Genomic DNA, 19,795 nt, shown 5'->3' on the forward strand with positions numbered 1-19,795 from the left:
CATCCCGGGATCATTCACGCTCCCGACCCCTTGGGCAGCTCCCCGTGAGCGGTGGGAGCCGCGGTGACGCCAAAGGCGTGGCCAGCCTGGGTTATCAACTAAAAACTGCAATCAGAAGGGATAAACTAAATTAACAACTTATTTGAGATTAAAGAGGGACAAGAATCTGCTGTAAACAAAGCGGAGTTTGACCTTGGGAAATAATAATAATGGATTTTCTAGAACAGAAGCACAGGAACTTCAAGTGAGATTTCTGGATATTTTATCCTCCCTGTTAAGGCTGGATCTATATTAAAGCACCAGTCATTAAACAAAATGTGTTACGGACTTCTCTGTCTCGGAGCTAGTAACTGGTTTTGCTCCCGAAAGATTGTATGAACACACATTGCACTGCCAGAGCGGCTTGTGTGAAGATGAGTAGACATTTCCTGTGTAGTTCTTCAGTGACGTCCAATCTGCTCAAAGCTTACTTTGGCTGAATATGTAACATTTACTTCACCCATTCACACAAAGTAGCTATAGCAACACATGCCATGATCTGACCTTAGCCCTCTCAACTTGCTATACACCCATGCTTCTTCTTTACACGAACTGCTACTGTAATAATTATGTCGCTCCCAGCAACTCTTACAAGTCACATCAGATTTTTGTAGGCACTACTAATAATTTAATCTTTCCCCAATGAAGATGTTCCTATTTAAGTAGACACTATATACCACATGAAAACTTCCATTAGCTGCAGTCCACGTTTAAAGTCTAACAAGCATTTTATCTATTTACATAGTTAGGAGCTAGGGGCTGGCGTTTTTCCTTTAGTGGAAAGTAGGATGACATTTTGAGCTAGTTTTAAGACTTAACTAGATGCAAAAGACTCCTGTGCCCACCCTTCTGGAACTAGTTTGGTTCTTTGTGATTTTGGCTAATATTTTAAAAAGATTGCATGGGACTTTCCTCGATGGGTAGAGGAATTCTACTTTTAGATGTACAACTCTGTTCACGTAACAGCAAGCAGTCCTAAACATGTCCAAGAGCTTCATTCTAGTCAACAAAGTACAAGTTCTTTGTATGGACTTTGTGCTGCATTGAGCAGAGCTGATAAGCATATCATGAAACTAAAATAATGTTAAATATTTGTTAATGTGTAACTGCAGATGATGCCCAGTTTCTGTTTAGTATTAGCCTTCCTGATTTAGAAGGTAAATTGATTGCATAAAACAGCGACTGGATACATTTGCAAAAGGAAAACAGTTACTTACAACAGGTATTAATTGCTCCACAGCAATTACTGTCTCACTGTTTGGACTCACCATCTCAGTTATCTTCTAGTGCTTTCGTCTTCTCTGTGCTTAACATCCTCTTTCACTGATGGATCAGCTCCTATACTTAATTTTTAAAATATATACTATTCATATTAGTAAACTAGTTGGAATTCCACATAACTTTTGTTATGTGAAGTTGCACTCAAGCTACCATCTTATGCAACAATCATTAAATACTGATATTGGATTAATTGCATTATAATATACAAGGAATGCAAAGGCCTGCTCAATTTACTCTAGTAATTATTATTGCAACACTTGAATAGAAAATTTTGGTTTTCACAGACTAAGTATGTGAACTACACGTATGAACACCATATATCATAATTCACTTTGTAAGTTAAATGATGGGGAATCAGAAAAAGCATCTATTCAGAACAAGGAAATTAAAAAAAAAAAATCTTGCATATGAAAACTGATCTACAGGTTTTAAGGGAGGAGCTTGTTTGGTTTTTTAAATCAGACCATTGTAACACTACAGTGATGTCACATTGCAGTTCCATTAAAAGGAGGAAACAAATTGCATACACCTCCTAAAAACTGCAGATAGTAAAGGAAAAATCACATTGCACACCTTTAGTGTTCTGAATTTGTTAAAAGATAGAGCACTCAGAAAATATTTTAAAATGAGAATATGCATAGAAAAGAAGTTATTCCAGTAATTTTACAAGAAAATACAAAGACGTTTCAAGAGTTCACAAGGAAGTACAGCCACAGTGTTCTTAGTAAATATTTCCTTAATTCCACCTCTAGTATTCAATGAGGTGTGGCACAGAACAATTGTGCATTGAAATTGTGCATTAAGACCTACCAGTATTTGCTGATGGTTGCATCAAACTCTTAGTGTTAGTTCAAACCCAGAAGAACTCAGGAGGAATTTCTCTACACAATTTTATACTAGCGCAATTTTAGGTATTACTAGAATTAGTAGAAATCTTTTTCCAGATACTATTTGTTAACGTTTTAATGTTGTTAAAACCTTGGAGTACTTGTTAATCAACAGGGTTTCTTTTGGTCATGTTCCCTCCCTCAAATGCTTCAGCATTAAGAAAATAATTTCCAACATCACTGGACTCCCTCTTGGGAGAATCATCATATTACATCATTTGTAACTACAAAGAATGTACTTTTATGCCAACATCACTGGTGTTATTCATCTACTTATAAAATCTAAGATTCTGGGTTATTTCAAAATAACAATGAAACTTTACAAGAGACACTGTAAATTGTGTATTTACACTATGATCAATTTCTACATTTGCAGCTTTGTATCAACAGTTTAATATAGACATTTAAAAAGCACCCTTACAAACAAAAGTATTGCACTGGCATTATAAAAATTCACAGTAAGTTTAACTTCCAGACCTTGGTAAAAAACAGTGCAAGAGCTTTTCATTGTGCAAGAGCTTTTTATCCAAACCATCCAGGTTATTAAAAATAATAATAATTCAAACAAAAAAATAAACCAACTCTATGACAAGCTGCAGTGATTTTTCGGCAAATCAGGTTCAATTCTTTTTTAGCTCTTCCTACTTATAGAGATTTTTTGGGATCTATTTTCACCATTTCAAGGCATATCCAGTCCAACACTGAAATAGGTTCATTTGGCAGAGATATGGCTCCATGTGTCCATTTTATGGAGAGTCCACAATGCTTGCAGAGATTATTCCATAATGAGAGAATTCTATTGTCTTGAGTGGAGAGTCTCTTTCCATATTTTGCAGCATTTTCCCCACTTTTTGGGGCAGTAACATCAATAGTCGTGTCTTCAACAGATCCTGAAGATAACACATGAAGAAAAGGTTACTCTGAAATAGTCTTAGAACAAATGGCCATATAACTCTAAACTGTTTCTTAAGGTGAATCTTAGAAGTACATTTCCTTATGTTTAACAGCCAATTGGGACCCAAAGGAAAGATCCATCAAGTCACTGGCACATGTCCAATAATGGCCAAGTGTGATGTCTCAATAAAGCATAAGAAAATAGCACACAAGTAATATCTCCTCAGGATATCATCTCAAGTGCCACTGACTGCCCCAGGTCTTCCTGAGCCAAACATCCTATCTTTACATCTCTTCCGCTTTGTCCTTTGGATTTTTGAATGAGTAAATTTTTATCTGTCCCATGGCAAGTAATCCCACACTTCAATTACATATCACGTGACAGTTTGTTTGTTCCTGCTTTGCCTTGGGAGACACACACTTCATACCTTTCCCATAGTGACTGTATAGACTTCTAGAACACTTCATACTCTGCATCTCTTTTCAGGCTTGAGGATCCTAATCTACTTGGTATTTCTTTAATAGTAGCATTCCATATCATGAGAATTCTCACCTTTCTCTACTATATAATTTTTAAGATGGGAAATCAGAACTGTAGTATTCCTTTCATAATTTGAAAAAGTTAATGCTCAAGGAGGTTTCCAAATGGCCAGCAAAGTGAAAGCATATGGGGGTTTTTTTGGTGGTTTGTTCTTTGGTTGTTTTTGTTTGGTTGGTTGGTCTCATTTTTTGTTTGTTTTTGAGGTGGATAAGTTTTTGTGTGTGGTATTTTTGGTTTTTTTTTTGTTTTGTTTCTGAATGTGTGTGTATGGTGGTGGTTTTTTTCCTCCTTATCCAGACAATATCTGCCCAAACATGTTTAACCCGTTTGGTTACGTTCATAAATATCTCCTGATGGGGAGAGGATTTGGTCTATCAGGAAGGAAGGATCTGATTCAGACAGTTGTTTACAAGAAGTTCTAAGGTACTTTAGATGAACTTATTTCAAAAGGAAACTCTAAATTATCTTTCAGGGTAAAACCATTTGTTATCCTTTTTTTTCAGTTTGCAAGTAAAATCATAGAGTTTATGATCCAATATGTAACATAACTGCTGTACACCCCCTCTGTTTTGGTTCCTTGTGAAGTTTTCTAAAGTTTGTTTACTGTAGCAACAGAAGCTGCCATTAACTTGGGATATCTTGTACTAAATCACTATATATATCCCTATAAGATATACAAATCTAATTACAATCGAGAATAAGACTTGAAATATTTCAAAATAATGGATAACTTTCACTACTAGAAGTTCTTTACAACAGAATCCATATCCATGTACACATATTGCATCTACAGAGATAGCAGATTATCTACTGAGTTCAGTACCCACTATTGCCATGATCTTTAGATGAAATGGTTCTGCATAGTAATTTATAAAAGCAAATCTTTCCCTACAAATATGGACCTGCCAATTTCAGGAGAAAAAGGAGCTCTGAAAATAGAACTACTCATTTTCAACAACCTGTTTTCTAATTGCAGGTGTAGTTAATAATAAACCAAAGAGCAATAACAATCTTTGAAGGTGGCATTGCTGCTGTTCTTTCCTATCTCCTACAAGTTTTCTATTAAGCAATAATTATCCATACTCCATCTCCCTACTGTTAAAACTTTCTCTCAAGAAAAATTTCATGGCTCTCATGAAAGAAGGCTATTTCCATGAACTTTTCTGTAAATCAACAGTATCTTCAGAATTTAGTTTCAAGGAGAAGCAGGAAAAGCTGATCTTGTACGTAGTGAACCAGAACAGCAAGATGTTTAGAATCCTTGAACAGTTCAAACGGTACAAAACTATGTTTATAGTTCCTTCAGCAGAGGATTTTACAGAGTGAAGTGAAAGCTTGACTTCTGCTATATAAATGAACACTCTAGGGGTATTTTGAAAAGCTTCTTGTTTTTCAACCACGCTTTGAAATAGGACCTAGACACTTTCTTTACACATCTTATATATATATATATATATAATCACATCTTTTCTAGAGGACTGAGGTTCAAGACAAGCAGTTTAACTGAGGATTGCATTGAGGAGTTTCAACCTCTTACCTACAGCTCTGCCCCCAAGTTAAATCCAACTCAGCATTTCACCTTTCTTGTTCTTCAATGAACTAACATTTCCCGATGCTACCGAAGGGCTTTCCCCCTAGGAGCGGGTGTGGGGTGGTGGTTAATGGCCATTTCTGGCAGCATTTGGTTGCTGTGCGGACCCGTTCAGAACACCTGGGCTCCTGTGCAGTTTCTGGCAGCAGCTCTCCCCATGCCAGCTCCACCTCACTCCCCGGGCTTGGCTCCTGATCGCCTTTCCATTCTCAGAGGCTCCAGGAAGTGTCTTCCCTGCCTAATCCCACCTGTGCAATCGTCCCTACTTGTCTTTTAACCGCCTGAACTGAGAAAGATTACCCACTACTCTTATTTTAAGAAGCGTCAGCTGCGGGCAGGTGGTTTAACACTGCAAGTGTTAACCCGAATCTCGGGCAAGAGAGCTCCCCCGAGCTGTCAGAGCTCCCAGCCGGGCTCCCCTCGTGTCCGTCCCGGGTCCGGTCGCGGCTCTCACCTGCCGGGCTCGGCGTGGCGGCCGCGGGCGCGCTGCAGCTGCAGCTCCAGCTCGGCGGGGCGGGCGGGGGCGAGCGCGGCGTTGAGGCGGAGGCTGAAGCCGTGCACCAGCCGCCGCAGCAGCGTGTCCCCGCGGCCCTTGGGCGCCGACAGCCCCACGTCGTCGCGCAGCTCCTCGGGCGGCACTTCCAGGTTGCCCGCGTACCAGAACACCCACCAGACGAGGCTGAGGAAGATGCCGATGCCGCCCGCGTAGATGAGCAGGTCGGAGAAGAACACGTCGGCGAACACGCCGGCCAGCAGCACCGCCAGCCCCAGCGCGTCGAAGGCCAGCGCCAGCCAGAAGGCGGCTACGCAGCGGCCCAGCCCGCCCGGGGCCGCCATCGGGAGCGGCGCCACCGCCGCCTCGGGCCGCGCGCACCTGAGGGCGGGGCCGGGCCGCGCCCTCCCACCCGCGGGCAGGTGCAGGGCACGCCCCCCGCACCTGAGGGCTCGGCCGGGACACGCCCCCCGCCCCTGAGGGCTCGGCCGGGACACGCCCCCCGCCCCTGAGGGCACGGCCGGGACACGCCCCCCACACCTGAGGGCTCGGCCGGGATGCGACCCCCACAGCTGAGGGCACGGCCGGGACACGCCCCCCGCACCTGAGGGCTCGGCCGGGACGCGCCCCCCGCCCCTGAGGGCTCGGCCGGGCTGCGCGCAGGGCGGTGGGCACACCCACACGGCCCCGGCAGCCCCCAGACCGCCGCGCTGCCGCTCGAGGGCTGATCCGCAGCTGAGGCCTCTCCGGGAGCCGTGCTCGCCGCCGTTCCCGGGCGCGAGAGCCGCACAGGGCCGGGCCCGTGGCCGCTGCAGCTGAGGCGGTGCCACCTCAGGCACCCCGGGAGGGAGACACTTCAGAAAAGCGGTGCCAGGTGAACCTCGTTCATCTCCACACTTGCAAGGAGAGGCAAGCTGGTCCCAGAGAGCCGAGATTTGCAAGATAGTTACAATGTGCATCTACAAATGCACAGATTCCTTTAATTGTGCTTGAGGAGGCTTAGAAAGAGCAGTTGGAATACAAGTTGAGGTTGGCAAACAGGAAAAAAGTTGTCAATGCAGGATACAAAATTCACTAAGTAAAATAGTTACGTAAAAGGCAAGACATATTTTAGTTCACCCTTGGGTTAGTTAATGACTTGATATTTACACTCCCAAGTCCTCAAGCACAAGAACTGTATTTAGATGCAGGATCTCCTGTGCCTGCTCTCACAAGGGCCTTACATCTAACACCTTATTTAATGATGTAAGCCAGTGTTCCAGTAACTAGAAATATCAAGCTAACTGGAACTATGACCAGGCCTAATAGCACCTTCCACAATTTTGTGGAAATAGTATGCAAAAACTGATTCTGCTGAGAAAGATTGCTCCTCCAATGACAGTGAGTGCTACTGGTTTACTGGGATTACAGACTCATAGCTTTTGGTTCACAAAATATTTGAGAAGTTCCAAAACGTTAGGGTTGCAAAAGGGTCAAAAAAAGTTGATGCCACAGATCGAACAGAACGTTTTCATATTCATTAGTGTTTACCACACTTTATTTAGCACCCACTTTCTTTCTAGGTATCTTGATATGAGGATGCCCTAAAAATGAGGCGTGGTAGGGTTTTTTGAATTACAAGTTAGGCTGTTGACAAATTCGTTCCTGTTGATTAATCTTGTCTCTTACCACTTTTCCATTTGAAATTTTTATTCAACACAAACCTGCCTCACATTGTCACTCTGCAAAGCACAGACAAGTGATCGTACACAGAGCAACTGGGCAGTTCTTTAAAATTTCAAATATATCACCTTTCAGTGCTCAAGTATGTATTTTTCATGCCTTAACAGGACAAGTTCACTAGGCTGGCACACTTGAATTCACACAGCCTTTCGTTTTTTTTTTCAGATGGAAGAACAATGTTTCTGTGACCATCATGCAGGAATGCTCTCAACTGTTCTAGTAGCAGAAATAAAGCTCAAAACTGAAGGTAAGATTTTGATTAATGTTGTACAAGATATATGGTAAAAGCAAAACTGTTCTGTGCCTTTTAAACTTACAAATACCTAGGTAAAAACAGCTAAAATTACACTATATGGCTTAGTATCAGGCTGTTAACTTAAATTTATCTGCAGTAATACCAATCATTGTCAACCTGAACAGTTGAACAATTAAAAAAAAAACTGTAGCAGCTTTTCACCTTTAAAGTAAAGGTGCTGCTCTTGGCATGCATGCTTCTTGCTTCAGAAAGACAGTGTTTATTAAAATATTTCTTAGCCTTTTTTCCTTGGGATAGACCCCTCTCTGCCCCTCAACACTTGAAAAATTTGAGTGTTTTTGGTTTGGGCCAGGAAAAGGTAAAAGGTGATGGGGACATTAAGACAGTGAGTTTATTTGTACCAACTTGTGAATTAGAAGGAAAACAAATGAATTATTACAGATCTTGGTGAAAAAAAAAGCTACTTGGATCAGATTTCCTAAGAAGGTATTTTACTTCATCAAGAAATTTGTTTACTAAAAATACACCACAGAATGAAGATACAAAATGAATTACAACGGACACTGTTCACACTGACTGTGGCACACGTGCCTTTTTGGGTGGTTTGGAAGCCCTCCTGGCTGATTGTATTGACTTGCCAGCTTTGGGTGTTGCAAAAGATTTTGCTTCAGGTTTTTTTGGAGTCTTTTTCATGTCTTTTTCTTTTATTGCTTCCTTTGGCTTGCTGACCTGCTTGGCTTTCTTCTCTTTTGATGATGTCTGCAAATTTGCACCATCTTTTGTAACTTCAGGTTTTGATTTTGGAGTCTCCACTACTAGAGATTGTTTCTTTCTCTTACCAAGGATAGTTTTGGTTTTCTTGCCCAAATTGTCACCTTTTTCTGGACTTGGTTCCATTTTCTGTATTTAACACAAACAAAAGAATTACCATTAATACCAAGAAATATATTTCCTGTGAAAACCATTACAAATGACAAATACTTTCAACGGAACCGTGTCCTAGTCTACTTGAAGTGTGATAACACATCACTGTTCTCTAACACTGCTTCCTAGGGAGAAATGGACAATTTAAACAGTTCAAAATGTTTAGCTTTAACTGAAATGCAAGTATCTCAGTATTACTCAACAATTACCTTCAGGTCAGCTGAGCCTGTTGTTTGTATAGGCACCAGTTGTGGAATTTCTTCATCATCACAATCACCTGTTTCTTGGACTGTTTCTACTTTTCCTTTTAACACAGGCTCCTGGGTAGCAGCAGCAGCAGCTTTATTTTTTGTTGTCACAGTGACTTGACTTGACTTCAGTTTTTTACCTGTCTTCTTTACTTTCTTGGGTTTTGCCTTCTAGAATTAATCAGAAGTACATCTCAGACAAATCCCCATACCATTTCTAAATGTATAATTATTGTTTTAATGTAGTTAAAAATTAGATGGTGTAGCAATATTAAAGACTCTTATTCAATAGACCTGGACTAATAAACGACATGTAAAATATGAAAAAATTTATTACATACAGAAGTTTACTATAAATAGCTCACAACTATAGTAATGTCAAGATTACAGTCTCCAAGTTGAATATTCATGGTCCAAATTAATTTCAATCAAACGAATATATGCAGAACTCAGTGCAAAGAAATAGCCAATTATTATTTTTAACAAGAATGAGTTCTCTTATATACACAAATATGAGTTTAAGAATTATTCAGATGTCACTGATTAACCAACAAAGAACAGATGCATAATCTGAATTCACATATATGTTAATGAGTGTATCTTCAGAGGCAAATATGGATAAACAATACAAGCAAAGTTGTAAGAATCAATCTCAGGTCCCGTGAGTTTAGATCTAGAAATACTTTATTTACTTCCAGTTTGCTTTAAAACCTGCAAAGGAGTTCCCATAATTTCATTATTATTACTTAGTATATGAAACAGTTTTAGCAATATGAGCAGTTTTAGCAATAAAAGCCTGGGATCAGTTGCTAATGCTTTTAAACTTAACATCACAATGCACACACGGAAGACAAAGAACTAGAACTAAATGTACCAATTTAATTTATGCAAAGTTTGAAGAAGTTTGGGTTACCTTTACTTCATTTTTCTTGAGAGAAGGCTGTTTGTCAAGCTCATCCAGATTGGAGATATTTGCAGTAAATATTGGAAGTGCAACCGATTTAAGTGTTTTCAGGTGAATAATTTTTACATTTTTCCATTTCTGCAAAAACAAAACCAGTATATTATGTAAGAATAAGGCTGAAATATAAATATGAAAATTATGAAATATTTGTCTGTAATGGAGTCAATCAGCAGTACCTTTGGTAACTTGTTATCAATCACTTTTGCTGCTGCAATGATATTCTCAAGTATCTCATCCACTTTCATCCCAGTGTGACCTATGCGCATTGTACTGAAAGAGATGAAAAATAATTCTATATGGGCAAATAAACTTATTTCAAGTTACTTGTTTCATTCAGGCATACCCAAAAATGCAAAAAAACTCACTTATCTGCAATTATTATAAAGGAGGGATGGCTATTGCAGAAATCTTTTGTGGTAACAGTTAGAAGGGATTCATCTCTCTATATTTGGACATGTAAATTCTGCCTGACATTACAAAGCATTTATACCTATTCAGATCCTTTCAGATACACAATGCATGAAAAAAATCTATTAGAATAGACTATATTGGAAATAGAAAAATACTATTAAATTAGATTAAAATTAATGCTCTTTGACAGTGACAGATGCCTGGAAATTCCTCACGTAAAAGGAAAAAGACAAAACTCCTCAACTTCACAGTAAAACTTAAGTAGAACTACTAATTTAACTATACAGGCAAAGGTTCAAAATGCCACCCATTTCGAATTGTGACCCTTAACATTTTTTATTCACATACAAAAGGAATAAAAAAAACTCACTTAAAATTTCCAATGTTAAGGCAGAACCATCCTTCAAGTGATATATTAATCTATTTGTACTTACTAACAGCACCCTTTGTTGTTAACTGGGAGTGTAGTCCCTTGGATATGTTTTTCTAGCTCCTTGGCAAGATCTTTGGCTTTCAGGTTTACACATAAAGGTGCCCTAAAACAGAAAGTGAGATGGGTAAAAAAAAAAAAAGAAGTAATTAGAAAACCCAAAAAAACCCCTATTCCTCCATTACTAAGAAGAATTTGATCTTAAAAAAGATAAAGTTTAAAGACCTACTTTTTCCTTTCATAGAAGTGTTTTCCTAGATGTGAGGGCAAAAGCCTTCTAATTCGCTCATCAGACAGAAAGAGATCAAAACTGTTCAGGAGGCGCCGCTTCGCTTCATACATTTTATATTCCTTTTTGAGAGTTTTGTATGAGATGATCTGCAACACAAGCACCAGTTTAGTCCCTGCTGCTGAAAATGCAACCTGAAATGCTTCTCAGAACTGCACAGATTAAAGTTGCATAACTGACACTCCATCACAGGCATTCTTTTAGAACACTGAAGACAAAAAAATGTATTAATTTCCTACTGTTTTAAAGAATCAAACAATTAGATCTCTTGCATAGGAACTGCACATCACCAAACAGAACTTGAGTACATGAATAAAATCTAAATCAAAGTTAAATATAACAAGTTGTTTTATAGTTTTATTGCTGGTGGCATAAACAATCCTATCCAGCTGCAAAGGGCTCAAGTATTCAAATGTGAGTTTTCCCAGCTGGTTACTCAACCTAAATATTGAACATTTATCTAGAAACTAAACATCCTGTTTCAAACTGAAGAAATTATTCCAAGTAAACTTTGTATTTTAGAAAGAGCACAGTTCAAGTAGTCAGAAAAAAGTCTTACTAGAGAATATTAAACAGCAGAAAAGAACAACTACTTGTATTCTTTTTGGTAGTATCAAATGTAAGAAATTACACTACTGTATTATACCATGAGGGACCTCCCTTACCCGGCTAATACTTCTGATTCCATTCTGGAGTAGAAGTTTCTTGTACAGATTTTCAGTCTGTTCTGCTGATAAATTTGGTTCATCCCTTGTGAACAGGCAAACCTCAGTTGTTTCTGGTCGAATGCCAAAGGGCAGTGGTCTACAATGAGAATATGAGTTGCATAAAGAATGTCTAATAAGAGGAACTTTTCCCCAGAACTAGGATTACACTGGAGATCAGTACCCTTTAACAACACAGAGAAGTGCCTGTATTTAGACTCTGTTAACTAAATATTCTCAGTGGAACCTACACTTGATAAACATACAGAATTGTAAAAGTGAAATCATGGAACACCACGGCTCCAGTCAGATGCAAAGTGGAATCCTCTGCTGCCAGCAGTCCTTACCACACAGGTCCCAGGAGGAGGACCCTCCATGCTCCCCCCTGCATGCCACGACTGCATCCAGTTACTAAACAAAAATTTCTAACAGTGCAGCCCTAACACACGGATGTAAACTTCCTCAATATAGCACAGATGCAGTTTAAAAGGAGACTTCTAATCCATATTTAGGTCAGAAAGAAGTCTTACTAATGATTTGGTGGAGGTGGGTCAAGACAAAGAAGGTGATCTATTTTCTAAAGCTTAAGGACTGAAAGGCACATACCCTGTAACTGGCAACCAACAGAATCAGTATTCTCTGTGCAAAAAGTTGGCACTGCCCAGTTTCCACTTATACCAAAAGTAGGTGTAAAGCTGCGTCCTGACCTGGACGCTCCCAGAACAGGGCCGTGGCAGTCAAACCCCTTAAGCTCAGAATCTGCAAAGTGCTCTTTTCCAAGCCAAAGGACACGAGCAACCCCTGCAACCATGCGGCCGGGTATCAATGTCTTACATCCTGATGAGTTTTGCCGCCTGCGGGATCTTCCACACGGTCACCAGAAGATGGATGCTCTCGCTCTCGTTGAGGAGCAGCTTGTCTCCCTTGGCCTTGCTTCTGGCGAAAGCCACGAGAGCCTCCACCGCCTTCTTCACCTGCAACGGCACCACAGCGGCAGCAGCCGCAGGTCAAGCCCGACCCGGCCGCAGTCCCGCCCGGCCGGCTCCCCGCGGCCCCGGGAGCGCTCCGGTCCCGCCCGGCCGGCTCCCCGCAGTACCTGAGCTCGGTCCAGCCGCTCCTTCCCGTTCGCCATGGCGCCCCCGATGCCACGTGCACCTCCGCGCGTGCGTGCGCGCTGCTTTCCGGGGCACGGCGGGTCCGTCCGGGGCGGGGCCGCGCGGAGGGGCGGGGCCGCGCGGGGGCGGGGCCGCGCGGGGGGCGGGGCCGCGCGCGGAGGGGCGGGGCCGCGCGGAGGGGCGGGGCCGCGCGGAGGGGCGGGGCCGCGCGGAGGGGCGGGGCGGCGCGGAGGGGCGGGGCCGCGCGCGGAGGGGCGGGGCGGCGCTGGGGCTCGTGGCGCGGTCGGTGCTTTCCGCTCGTGCGGCTGTGCGGGGCGCGGGGCGCGGCTGGCCGGGCTGTGCTCGCAGCTTTGCCTCAGCAGGGTCACGGGCTGACCGGCTCGGAGCACAGCGCCGGAGACCCCTCAGTCCTCCCCCTTCGGCACCAGGCCGAGCCGGAGGTCAGGCCGGGTTGCTTAGGCTTGTAGCCACCGTATCCTCACGGTGACAAACGGTGACGTTTTGTCGGTCTCGCTTTGTTTTATTGATGATGCTCTCGTGATCCAACCTCGGTGCTGCTGGCTCCCTTTGCTTCCAGAGCTGACTGGTGTTTAGCGTGCTGTGCCCCTAGCGCTTTCCAGCAGATCTCTTCCCCAGCCAGTTATTTCCCGATCTGTATTGCCACAAGGGGCTGCTCCTTCCCAAATGCAGGTTTGCATTTGCTTTTTTTGTGTATTGACGGGTTTGCGTTGCCGAATCTTTCCAGCCTGCCCAGGTCCCTCTGTTAATGAAGGAAAAGGTTGGTCCCAAGTTTGATGTCTCCTGCAAACTTGATGTGGCCATGCTTCAGGTCACTGTTAGAGATACTAAATAGAACACGTCCCAGGATAAATCCCAGCAGTACTCCATTTGTTACTGGCCTTCAGGTGGAGAACAAGCCATTATCTCTGCCCTCCAAGCCCTGTTATCTGAACAGTGGTTATCCATCTAGTTGGCCACCCAGAACACTGGTTTTTTTTGTTGTTTTTTGGGTTTTTTTTTTTGTTTAAGAAGAATTGAGCATGTTCTTCAGTGTTCTTTGAAGACTCTCCCTGATTTTACTTCCTCTATTTGTCCTTTTGCACTGGAGTGCTGTCATAAATTCCCTGTTTAGCCAGGTCAGTCTTCTGATACATCTACTTGTTTTGCTGAGTATCAGGAGGAACTGTTAGTATGACTGGGGCTGGTTGTCCTTGAAGACCTGCTGCCAGGTTTCCTGAGCTCCTTTGCCCTTCAGAGCTGCCTCCCATGGTATCCTGCCCGCTGGTTCTCTGAACAGACCAGAGTCTGTCTCATGGAGACAGGGACTGTATTCTGCTGCTCATTTTTCTCATATGCTCTGTCTTGAACATGGCTGTTTCCAGGTCACTGCCATTGGGGCAAACACTGATTATCACCTGTCAAACCATTTCTTCCTCATGTGTGACTAATAAAGGAAGAACTGCTGCATCTCCTGTTCAGTTTAGAAATGCATTGACTGACTACATGGAAATAGCTTAATTGTGGAATGCTTATTCCATTGAGTTCCGTGCTGGATAAATACATTGTTCTGAGATAAAATCTAGCCTGGAATTATTTTGGTCTCATTCTCACAGTGCTGTGTGTGTTCTGGCAGCTTTGGATTCTGCATTCTGCATTCATCACACACGTAAGCTGCTCTCTGAATAACACAACTATGCATAACCAGGGATAAAATATGTGAGAAATTAGGAGTCTTAGTCATTCACTCTTCTCTAGATTTTTTTCCTGCTCTTTGCCTTTCTGTGTATGGTTTTATTCCTTCTCATCGGATATATTCCAATAAAATTTGTTGCTCCATCAGTGTGGCCAGTGCAAAAAGAAACTAAAATACTCTAGTTTCTTGGTTTTATGCAGTGGTTTATATTTTCTTTTTGCTGTTAGTGTTCTTGGAGCAGTAGTAGAATAGTTGACTTATCCAGACTTAGGAAAGAACTATACAGGCATACACTGATTTTAAAGAGTGAAAAAAAAAAAAAATCCTGGAAAATGGAAGTTTTCGTTTCCTGTTGTGTTATTTGAACAAAACCAAAACTGAATCAAAACGAAAAAGAAACTGTCTAAGAAAAAGTTGTCCTGTCTTGCCATGTTGTATGAAGTAGTGATTAGAGAAATTACTGAAGTTGAGGAACACACAGGATAGCCAAGGGGGGAAAATTCATTAAAATCTTTTCAGTACTGCTGGAATTTCTGCATGTCATACTAACTGTGGTGCTGTATATTCTGATAATTGTATTAGCCTTACTTCTATCTTTGCACATTCTAGGGCAGCCGTATTTTAATAAAACATTGGCTTATTAATTTGACATGTTAAAACAAAATAGAAAAAGTCAGATGACTGGAACATCTCTGTGAAAATGAGCTAGGCTAGTCTTGTAAGATGTGATTGAGCAGGATGTTTGAAGACTGACTTTACTGGGTCACTATAGCATTAATAGGATAAAACTGAAGGGACTATTATTAGTGATTCAAATTCGAATTTTTCACATATTGGTCTCATCCAAGTACACTTTTCTGAGAAATTTTTGGTTTGACATGGCTAAATTTTACCAGACATGGTTTAACTGATTTAGTCTAATAATTTTCTCTTGAAAGGTACTTGGTATAGCTAACAGAGCTGTCTTGGAAAAATAAAAGATCATCTGTGAATAAAAAATATTTCAGCTTAATACAGCATGCAATGAATATAAACTATAAAAGAGTGCACTTTTAATTTAGCAAAGTCATAAATTCACAGTTACTCCTACAAGGAAATAAGGTTTGTTACTTTTATTGGTGTTATTGCTGTACACTGTCCTGCTGTAGCTCTCAGTTTAACTTTTTGGATCATGTAAGTATGTAATTTTCTTTAAGTCATTTGTGTTGCTTATTTAAACGCTAAGATTGAAAATAATTCTACCTCATTACTCATTTAAGATGTTTCTTTATATGCCTAATTGTATACTTTCACACAGCAGAAGGGTTGTACAAGATACATTGTTTCTGCTGTAAAGGGACCTTTGAGGTTTAAGGTTATTCAAGTTTCAGTTCCTGGCTTGTGTTCCTCCAGACTACTCGATGGCAATGCCAAAATCCCCAATCTCTCTAAGTGTAGTTCTTGCAACAAAACTGGCACAAAGAATATGCAGAGATTAAAACAGGACTAAGAAGTACCTTACAAGAGAGCTCAGAAGAAAATCTCCCCCCCAGACCAGAGTTCAAGCACTGTTTTCTTTCTCCTGTGTTCCTTTGCAATCCTGGAGTCAGCCTCCAGCTCTAACCCGACTCAGACACGGACTGACCCAGGCTTTGGAGTGAGCCATTCACAGACAGCAGGAGGGCTGTTCCAAAGGACAGAGCCCCTGGCACTGGGCAAAGCTGCAAAGCTTCCCTCTTACAATGCTTTGCCTCACATCCCTTCTAGGGGCTTAGAAGGTGACAGGAACACTGCCTCAGCTACCTTTTTGTCACCCAACTGTTAATCTCTCATGTCTCTTATTACTCTTATTGAGAAGTAGGTGGCTTCTTTTGGATGTAGGGAGCTGACAGGAGATGTAGAAAAATTTACATTGGAAGGAAAGTCAATGAAAGGATAAGGACTATCAAAAGTTATATATATACAGACAACAGATTTCGGGTCTGTTAGCATAATTTTCTACTTTATGTTAAGACTAGAATCCTTTCTAGTATTTCTTCAGAGGAAAAGTAGTATTTTGTCAGGTTTATAGTGCAATAAACACAAGGAAAGAAACAGGCTCACAAGGTAAAATCTTCAGTAATAACTCCAGTTTTGTTGGTATATTTTTCTGTACCAAATCCTCTGTAGGGTGTACAAAACCAGCAGAATAAGTAAGAGCCTTTAAGTACCAGTTCAGGAAGAAAACAGTCTTGTCTGGGTACACATCATCTGCTATAACATCATCATTTCAACAGTCTGTGGTATGAACTGAAAAGCCAGAATAATACAGATCAAATACCTGGGACATTGAAACAATCTTTCCTTCTTAGGTAATACTCAGTAATAAACACTTACAAAAACAAATTTCTCATCATTAACATAATTTTTAATATATAGACTGGTGCCATAAGTAGTCTAAAATAGAGGTTCATTGAGCAATTTTTACTAGGTTTTTTATGCCACTGAAAAAAATCTGTCGAGGGGCATAAAAATTGTGACCAGCAAATATCCCCACGGATAAACCTCCTTAAAACAGCTATTTTTCTTACAACACTATTTTCTTACAATCTTCATCAATAGCTTGCTGTTCAGGAATAAAATTTACTACCAGAGTAAGTGTTTCAGGAACTGGTGTCATCATGTTTGTGGATCAGTTCCTGATTATCTGCTAAGATGACCAAGGTACCTGGAATGGTTTCATGTAGACAGTTGATGGCAATGTTGCTCAACTGATCACTGCACCCATTCCTCCAACTACTGTGCTTTACTTTTCCTGTTGCCAAATAATTAGTACTGCTGCACATTCAGATTCTTTTTTGCATTTAGTATTTGTTACATATACCATGGTTTTCAGTTCAAGGACATACAAGGTTTTAATTTATAGAATAATAACTTATGTTTTTGTACGTTACATCATGGCCAAGCACTCAAGCCACATGTACACTCCAAACTTTGGCTGACAATCAGAGAGAAAGGTGTGATCCCCATCTGCAAATGCCATTATACTGAGGGAAAAAACCAGTCTCTCCTTTCTGCAGAAACATGCTCAGAGTTTTGCTGGTATGAGTTAAAGCTACTCCATGAATACCCTGCCAGTATCCCATGCAAGCAGTTACCCTGGCAGTGCTCCTAGGTGTGCTGTAGCTTCAATCCAACTTTTATTTCCTCTTTTATTCCCCCCCTTCCTTTCAGCTGTTGTGGTTGCACAGCTCCTTTATTTGTGTTTCATCTTCAAAGCAGCATACCACATTTTCACAAAAGGAAGTATTCAAAATGGTCATTTAAAAAAGTTTATTACATCAGTGAATTAGCAAATAGTATTTATTTCCAACAAAGCCACATTATCTTTTTGTCTTCTTTCATCTAGATTTAGCTATATTTAGTAGTAGCAAAAATGGGACTATAAAATGTAGAATGGAGATGAAATGAAAAAGTTGAGATGTAATCTGATGACTGTTCAAATACAATGTACTTCCACCTCTTCTACCCAAAATGCAGCCAATTTGTGTACATTTATGCCTTACATTTTCATATATTTGCTATAGAATGCAAATATTTTATACCCAAATAAAAACCTCCTACAGGATAAGGAGTGTCTTTAATTGTGGATTCTGTTAATGAATTGGTAATAAAGCAGGCTCTCCCTTTACAGACAAGGTGACATTAAATGGAATTATGGAAATGGAATCAAATGCACTAGATGGGATGAATAATGGAAATACTCATACTTTCTATCTATTGATACTCCAACCCACCAGGTGATTATTCAGTTTAATATTAAATACTCAGTCCAGCCTCAAAATAATGAAGTTTTAAACTCCCACATTAAGTTTTCTTAACAGGGTAAAACTCATGCTGGAACATCATGTAGTCTTCAGATACACTTCAATGCCTTAAAAAAAAGTTTTAAAGGGCCTAACAATTTAGGAATCTAACTGTAAGTATTCTCCAATAATGGTCTTTGCAAATTTCAAATCCATGGCTTACTTCAAGAAAGCAATCAGATATCTGGAAATCTTGTCAGTCCAGAATATGAACAAGACAGTAAGTTTCCTTGGCTTTTAATTTCTTCATTAGTTTAAGATCCAAGGAACCATGGGTTTTGTTCACTTGGTAGCAAAAAAAAAATTACTTTTTAAACTCTGACTTACCAAAAAAATAAAAGCCCAGAGATTTGCAGACATAATAAAATTTATTTAAATTCCATGCATTACGGTAGCTACAAGTGTAGTCATATGAAACTGAAGGACAATAACTTCTTCTGTCCATACAATGTAGCTGTAAGTGAAATGAATGGGAGTTCCACAGTTACAAAGAAACAAACAAAACAAACCAAAAAAATCCCAAAAAAGGTAAATCTGTTTCAGTTTTGAGTTTCAATTCAGGTACAGTCACTAGACTGTAAACTTTTGGGGGAGAAAATGGGCTCACCAATTTTACAGCTGAGAATGTTTAGTTTAAGATATTCTGAAGAAGCTCAGAAGATACCTTTTAATAATTACTACTAATACTCTGGAAAATGAAAAAAATCCCTTAGCCTTCATCCTAATTGTTAAAATCAGGACAGCAATTGCAGACAGTCCATTTTCAAAGTGCAGCTAAATAGGGTTTTATTATGCAGCTCCTTCAAGTTGTACTGAGTAAGCTTTACTTTGAACCAGTTTTGCTTTAGTTTCTCAAGAAAAACTTCACTGGTTCTCATAAGCTTACACTGCTTTTTGATATGCAAAAATTTACAGACTGTGCTTGATTCTGACCCTCCCATATTTCAGTATGTGCAAACTCTTAGGGATTTAAATAGTCTTTCTCCCTCTCAGTTCAGACTGATCTTTAAAACAGCAAAGGATTATCCAGTCCTCTAAATTAAAGACAGGGTGAACTGAGTAATTTATGTAACTGGCACTTTTTAATTGGCCCAGTTCTCCCACAAAATGTAGCTCTTATAAATACTAATAGGCACTATTGCCACAGATTCTCTTATTTTTGCAAGTTTCACTGATTTACTGGTTGTTAGCATTTTCTGCAGTTAAGAATTTAATAATGCTGAACTTTTTGTAAAGACACAATATGTAGTTCTAGCTTTCAAAATTGACTTCTGTGTCTAGTAATGATGTTAGGTCAACCTAAATTTGCTGGAGATATTAACAAATGTAAAGCTAATGAAGGTGCCACATTTGCATGAATGTTTTTCAATTTTCAGAATGCATTCAAGAAAGGGAAGGGGCAAACCTAATTATTTTAATACAAACTTGGTTGAGTGCCCAATTGCCTCATTTAAAACTGTGTGTGTGGGGAGGCTGAGAAGTTTAGAAA

General features: G+C 40.4%; 2 protein-coding genes across 2 annotated transcripts; both read right to left on the bottom strand.

Annotated features, from left to right (window-relative positions):
- Positions 1–2,954: 2,954 nt before the first annotated feature.
- LOC306809599 (transmembrane protein 238-like) lies at positions 2,955–6,179 on the bottom strand. Its single transcript, XM_079321254.1, has 2 exons — positions 5,688–6,179; positions 2,955–3,097 (listed from the first exon to the last, which is right to left on the bottom strand). The coding sequence occupies exons 1-2, from the start codon at positions 6,068–6,070 to the stop codon at positions 3,088–3,090; spliced, it is 393 nt and encodes a 130-aa protein (XP_079177380.1). The 5' UTR covers positions 6,071–6,179; the 3' UTR covers positions 2,955–3,087.
- Positions 6,180–8,178: 1,999 nt separating this feature from the next.
- On the bottom strand, positions 8,179–12,904 carry RSL1D1 (ribosomal L1 domain containing 1). Its single transcript, XM_079320269.1, has 9 exons — positions 12,771–12,904; positions 12,509–12,648; positions 11,636–11,774; positions 10,911–11,059; positions 10,686–10,787; positions 10,017–10,110; positions 9,790–9,918; positions 8,838–9,047; positions 8,179–8,604 (listed from the first exon to the last, which is right to left on the bottom strand). Exons 1-9 carry the CDS (start codon positions 12,804–12,806, stop codon positions 8,272–8,274), a joined length of 1,332 nt encoding a protein of 443 aa, XP_079176395.1. The 5' UTR covers positions 12,807–12,904; the 3' UTR covers positions 8,179–8,271.
- Between the last annotated feature and the right edge of the window lie 6,891 nt (positions 12,905–19,795).

Source organism: Erithacus rubecula, assembly GCF_903797595.1.
Source record: "Erithacus rubecula genome assembly, chromosome: 17".
Lineage (NCBI taxonomy): Eukaryota > Metazoa > Chordata > Aves > Passeriformes > Muscicapidae > Erithacus > Erithacus rubecula.